Source organism: Petaurus breviceps, unplaced genomic scaffold (genome assembly GCF_028583685.1).
Source record: "Petaurus breviceps papuanus isolate PSGF00001 unplaced genomic scaffold, PetGlider_PUasm1.0 182, whole genome shotgun sequence".
In the NCBI taxonomy this organism is placed as follows: Eukaryota; Metazoa; Chordata; class Mammalia; order Diprotodontia; family Petauridae; genus Petaurus; species Petaurus breviceps.
The window spans coordinates 2396663-2403318 of NW_027185786.1; the positions used below are offsets into that span (position 1 = coordinate 2396663).

Consider the following 6656-nt stretch of genomic DNA (forward strand, 5'->3'; position numbering starts at 1 on the left):
TACAGAAAGATAAGTCTATCTGCTCCAAAGGTTTAGAATTAAATTATTCTGAAATTCACACCTGCCTACCCTCGCCTAATCGCCTGAACTACATGGAAAACTAAAGGTAATAAATCCATCCTTTTTTGGTTTTCACAGAAGAATGTGACCCTACAGTGTGTGTTCTGGGAAGAGAGCCCTGAACGTAAGTATGGAGAGAGTGAGCAGGGAGTTGACTTCTCAGCATTAGGTTAATCCCTGATTATTGAGTTATATTTGAAAGACTGAAGCAACAGGGATGGGCAGAGACATGGGAAATTTAGAGCTGTGTTTGAAAGAGGGAGATGGATAGGATTCAACCAAGAAGAAAAACCACTGGATCAGAGATCTGGAAGTTATCTCAGAGAGCATGTGGATCAATATCTTCTTTTACAGACGAGGAAACTGAGTCCCAGAAAAGCCAAGTGATGTACCCAATGTCCCACAGCTAGTCTGTGACAGAGGCAGGAGAAGGTGCCGTTAGTAAAGGGAGGCATCCAGTTTTCTTTCCTGTGTCTTCAAGACAAAATCTATCCATAGCAGAGTTAGGATCCAAGTCCAGGCCCTGGGGCTCCAAAGCCAGACTTTTCCCAAAGTCACACTGCGTGCTCCTGAGGCAGGTGGAGTGAAGATTCTGAAGAAGGAGTGAGAATAGCTGGTGAGGGCTCCTGCTGAACCTGGAGAGTTTTAGGACAAGCAGAGATGAGACCCAGGAAAGAAACAGAGAACACTCAGACGTAAAGCTAGAAATCAGAAATTTTAGGTCAAAACCTAAAACTGATTAACGAAATTCGGGAAATTATTCCCTTTAAGAGGGGGGCCATGCTGGGTCTACAAGGAGCTTCTGGAAGGGCTGGGATAAACTTCAGGAGACCAGAGCCAGGCCGATTTATTTAGAGACGTGAACCTGACCTTTGGAGGTGGTAGGAGGGAGTATAGGCTTAGTCTGCCCCAAACTGCCCATCATTAGCTTGAGACACTTAATGGCACATCCCCAGAGCTAATCAGAACAGGAGAATGCTTCTGCTGTTCCCTGGAATGACGATTCAGAGCCAATGATAGAACACTGAACGATTCATCACCAAGTCTGCCTTCCCCTGTGTTCATCTGTGCCGAGGGGAAGCACGTGTGGAGAAGGAGATGACACAGGATTAGGACCCTAGATTTTGAGCTGCCTGAGGTCCCCCACCAGGGGTTGGAGCTCATCTTCTTGGGGCCCTATGATCTCTCCTCAGCTGGAACCCCAGGGAGGTGGAGTGATTCTGGCTGCCAAACAAAGGTGGGAGAAACCAACACATCCTGCCTCTGCAGCCATCTGACTTACTTTGCTGTACTGATGGTGAGTAGTGGACCGTGCCCATGCCGCCCCTTCCCAAGCATCTCTCGGAGCCCCAGCTGGGCTCCTCATGATGCTTCTCTCCCACCACAGGCCTCTTCTGTGGAGATTGACCGCATCCACAAGCACTACCTTACTCTCCTTTCCTATGTCGGCTGCATCATCTCGGCCTTGGCTTGTGTCCTGACGATTGCCATCTACCTCTTCTCTCGGTATAGATCAACTTGGCCTCCGGAGGAGGGGGTGGGGACTATGGGGACAAAGGGGAAGGGGGGCCATCCCCCTGCAGCCCCAGTAAAGTCCAGGAATCCATGCACTTACAAAGATAGCGAGTCTATCTCCTACAATTCTGTAATTAACCTCGATCTCAGAGTCTGGAACAACCAACATGGTGCATACCTCTGTGTTTCTGAGAAGCGGCACGGTTGTTGGGTTTTTGTTAATGGAACCCTATTTTGAAAATCCTGGGAAAGCTAGTTACTTAAAGGAGTCATGTGGCCATCCACCTTAATTTACCTATTGTCTACATACTGATTAGCTTAGGTCACAAAATTGGAAGCTGGGTAAGCTCTAGACCTGAAGGGGACCTTAGAAATCATCTACTCCAACCCCTTCCTTTTACAGATGAGGAAATGAAGGCCTGGTTAAGTGAGTTATCCAAGGTCACAAAGGCAGTAAGTAGCAGCAGGATCTGAACTCAGGTCCTGTGTCTTCAAGTTCAGTGCTCCAACTTGAGCTTTATCCACTGTACCCCACTGCCTCAAACACAAATTCCTGAAGGAGACATGCTTACAAACTCCAGGGAACTTTCCAGATATCCTGAACCCCGGACTTAGTGCCGACCCTAGGCAGATCAAAGGATCTTATATCTGGAAAGGACCTCAGAGATTGTTTAGTATTGACCCCATTAGTTTGCAAATGGAAGGGCCAAAGCCCAGAGAGGACTTCCCTAATGGCCCCCAGCAAGGACCTAGCAGAGCTGGGATGCAAACCAAGGTCTTCTGACTTGAAATCCACCAGTCTCCTCATTGCCAATTTGTGTATGTGGCATGTCCTGACAAGGATGCCAGCTTTGGAGTTAGCTGGGCATGAACCCTAGTTCTGCTCCTTGGTACCTGTGTGACAGGGGATGAGGGAATTCCCCTTTCTGGGCCTCAGTTTCTTCCTCTGCAAAGTAAGGGGGTTAGAGCAGCTGGCCCCTCGGGCCTCTTCCCAACATTAAGTACTATGGTTTTGTGCTTCCTTCAGGAGAAAGCAGAGAGACTACACCATCAAAGTCCACATGAACCTCCTGCTTGCTATCTTCTTCCTGGACATAAGCTTTCTACTCAGCGAACCCGTGGCTCTCATGGAGAACGAGATGGGCTGCCAGGCCAGTGCCATCTTTCTGCACTTCTCTCTGCTGGCTTGCCTCACTTGGATGGGCATCGAAGGCCATAACCTCTACCGGCTGGTTGTGGAGGTCTTCAGCACCTATGTTTATGGCTACCTGGTCAAGCTGTGCCTTGTGGGCTGGGGTGAGCAGGAGGCCTGGGCCTGGGAGGAAGAGGTCAGACTGGGGATCCTGGGGCAGGCAGGTGGAGGTCGGCGAGGTTGAATAGGGTATCTTGGGCGGGCAAATGTCATCTAGACCCTGGAGAGAGGGCTTATATTTGATGTATTGATGCAGAGTGATGTGTATTGTGGGATACCCCTTCCACCCTGAAATGCCTTCTGTCACAGACTCATGATTATACTATTGTATTCTGGTTCATCTCTCCATTCTTTTTTTGTGCACTTTGAAACATTGCGTGTAAAGCACTCAGTAAATCATTGTGTTATATAGATGTCGACTATATCATTCACTCAACAAATATTAAGTGCCTTCAGTTTACAGAGCATGGGGTTAGGTGCTGGGGGACATGCAGTCTGTCCCCCCCTTTCTTCTGCTTTGTCTTCTTCCTTCCCCTCTGCACACGATGAGCACCATCCAAGTCACTGTCTTTGTTCCTCTACTCTCTCCTCAGTCCCTCCCTGGGGAACATCTTTTCTCTTCCCTCTGTATGAATAAATCCCAAGGCCATATTTCCAGTCCAACTTCACTGAGCTGTCAACTCACACTCCCAACTCACACTCAACACTTCTAAGTGAATATCTCACTATTCCCTCAAACTCAAGCAATCTAGACTGAATTCACTCTAACCCCCGCCTAAAGCTCCCCCCAACCCTCCTGTTTCTGTAATATCATTATTTTTGCAGTTAGCTAGACACAGATAGTACATTCCTTGGTTGTTGGTCATTTCAATCACTGTCCAGCTCTTCGTGACTCCCATTTGGGGTTTTCTTGGCAAAGATACTGGAGTGGTACATCATTTCCTTCTCCAGCCCAGTTTACAGATGAGGCAACTGAAGCAAACAGGGTGAAGTGACTTACCCAAGGTCACCCAGCTAGCAAGTGCCTGAGACCGGATTTGAACTCAGGTCCTCCTGCCTCTAGGGTCAGCACCACCCATGGCACCTAGGTTCAAATCCCTCTTCTGCTCCTGCTACCTGCGTGACCTTAGGCAAGTCATACAATTTCCCTGGATCGAAGTTTTCTTATCAATAAAAGTGAAGGGGTTAAGTCCCTTCCACCCACATCTATGACCTTTGACCTTGCCCTTCAGTGACCTAGTCTTGTGGCCTCTTCTCTAAGCCACTAAGGCAGCTTCTGTCCTCTGTAGAATGGATTGGGGTTCAGGGAAATGTCAGGGTATCTTTCTAAGGGGTCCTCCTTAAATTTCAGTCTTAAAGATATTTTATTCCATGTTCTTTCTTAATCTTACCACCACTATTTTTAAGAAACCAAATATTTATTCCTAAAGATCAAAATATTTGTGCATGTGGGTCAAGGTTTGATGGGCTCCCAGGAAGGTTCCTCTGCCCTACCTTCCTCAACAACACCACACATGGCTCTTAATGCTTGCCATGTAGTAAGAGGTGGGAAGGGCAAGAGAGGTGGGAGAGAAAGGGGTTGCATCTGACTGGGCAGGATGTAATTCTGGGACTCTTTTTCTCTCCAGGGCTCCCTCTCTTTCTGGTGACAGTGACAGCATTGGTGGATGGGAAGAACTATGGGTCTATCATACTCACTGTCCAGAAATCATCTGAAGAGACCATCTACCCTTCCATGTATGTGTCTAGTGTGGATGGTGTGGAGGAGAGCAGAGAATTTAGGGGACCATAGAGTTCTAATTCCCTTCCTCAAAGCTGTTCTACCGTATCTTCGTGTCCACGGCTAATCAAATATGTCTCTGTCTCCCTGCCCAACCTGTCAATTAGTAGCATTGATCTTCATTTTTTCACCTACCTCCTATTATCAGCATCCCTCTTTCCACTCTTTTAAATGCCCAGAACCCCCTTGTTGACCCTGTCTGCCCTCTTCTGAGAGTGGTAGAAGCTCCACATCTGTCTCCTCCCACCTTATAACTGATTAGTGTCTAGGACTTGATTTCAGGTCTCCTCATCCTAGTTCTGAGCTTTTTTCCCCACGGTCGGCTCTTAGTCTCAGTTTTCTTGCCTTTCTTGTCTCCTCTCCTCCTGGTCCTTGGACCTCCTGCAGGTGCTGGATCAGGGACCCTATCATCAGCTACATCATGAACCTGGGCTACTTCTGCCTGGTGTTTCTGTTTAACATCGTGATGTTGGGCACCATGACGGTGCAGATCCTGCGGCTGAACCAGCGTGGCCAGAAGTGGCAGCATGCCCTCACCCTGCTGGGTCTGAGCCTGGTCCTGGGCATCCCTTGGGCTCTGGTCTTCTTCGCCTTCACCTCAGGCATCTTCCAGTTGGTTGTGCTTTATCTCTTCAGCATCATTACTTCCTTTCAAGGTAGGTATGGGCCCTCCTCTGTCCCTTCTCTGCAGAGCCAACTCTGAGTAGCAAGGGGTTCCTGACCTCTTGCTATTCTCTTCCCAATTTCTAGGGGACCCCATCCTTGTTTGTTTTATCCAATGCCTCTTCAGTACCAGGGGAGAATAATCAGATGAGATACTGGGCTAGATGACCTCTAAGTCTTTGAAGGTGCTATCAGTCTAAGTCTTCTGACCCTTCTATCTTCCCATTGACATTCCTGATAGGGTGGCACAATGGAGAGAACACTATAATCAGAGTGAGAAAGACCTGAGTTCAAATCCTGACTAGCTGTGCAACTTTGGACAAGTGACTTAACCTCTCTTGTTTTAAGTTTCCTCATCTGTAAAATGAGGGGGTCTAGTTAGACTCAATGACCTCTAAGGTTGCTCCTAGTTCTGAGGCTATGATTTTATGAATCAACAAGTATTTTTTTTCTTTTCAGTTTAAAAAAATTTTTTTTCAACATTTGTTTTTTAAAAATATTGAGTTCCAAATTCTCTCCCTCCCTCCAACCCCTCTCCCACTAATTGAGAAGGCAGCAATTGATTTTACGTGGGAAGTCATTTCCCTATTGGCCAGTCAAAAAGTGTTTAGTAAGCTCCTCCTATGTCCCAGACACTGGGGGTACAAAGACAAGAAATGGGAGAAAATAGTCCTTGAAGATAAAGAACTTTGAATCTAGTAGATGTGGGGGTGGGGGTGGGTTACAGCGTGCGTGTAGATGAACATAAGTTATGTAATAGCTAACTTTTATATAGCTCCTTAAGATGGGCAAAATACTTCTTTAATCCTCACCACAACCCTGGGAGGAAGCTGCAATCATTACCCCCATTTTACAGATGGAGAAAGGGACATAGAGAGAGATTGAGTGGTTTTCCCAGGGGCACATAGCTCATCTGAGATAAGAATCAAACTCAGGCCTTCTGATTCTAAGAACAGCACTCTGTCCCCTGCGCCACCTAGCTGTCAAACAGACAAATAGACCAAGCAGTTTGGCAGCTAGGTGGCACAATGGATAGAGTGTCAGCCTGAGTTGGGAAAACTTTTTATCTTCCTGAGTTCAAATTTGACTTCAGACACATTCACTTGTGTGACCCTAGGTAAGTCATTTCACCCTCTTTGCCTCAGTTTCTCCATCTGGAAAATGAGCTGGAAAAGGAAAAGGAAAGCCAGTCCAGAATCTCTGCCAAGAAAACCCCAAAGGAGGTCACAAAGAGTTGGGCATGACTGAACAATTTTTTTTTTTAAGGAGAGAAGTACCTGGGGTGGCCAGGTAGCACAGCGAGTAAGAGCACCGGCTCCAGGGTTGAGAAGACCTGGAGATCGAATCCCAGACTCAGACACTTAGCACCCACCCAGAAACACCTGGCCGTGTAACCTTGAGCAAGTTACTTAACCCCAATTGCTTAGGGGCGGCCAGGTGGCTCAG

The 6656-nt window shown here is 47.3% G+C and overlaps 1 protein-coding gene across 3 annotated transcripts in view; it reads left to right on the forward strand.

The window, feature by feature from the left end:
• Positions 1 to 6656, forward strand: part of ADGRG1 (adhesion G protein-coupled receptor G1) — a 171991-nt gene that overhangs the window by 161488 nt on the left and 3847 nt on the right. For all 3 annotated transcript variants that reach the window (XM_069087574.1, XM_069087575.1, XM_069087576.1), the window contains 6 exons: positions 139 to 184; positions 1254 to 1357; positions 1448 to 1566; positions 2603 to 2871; positions 4396 to 4504; positions 4935 to 5203. In XM_069087574.1, the coding sequence (XP_068943675.1) occupies positions 139 to 184; positions 1254 to 1357; positions 1448 to 1566; positions 2603 to 2871; positions 4396 to 4504; positions 4935 to 5203 (916 nt within the window). The remainder of the gene's footprint in view (positions 1 to 138; positions 185 to 1253; positions 1358 to 1447; positions 1567 to 2602; positions 2872 to 4395; positions 4505 to 4934; positions 5204 to 6656) is intronic.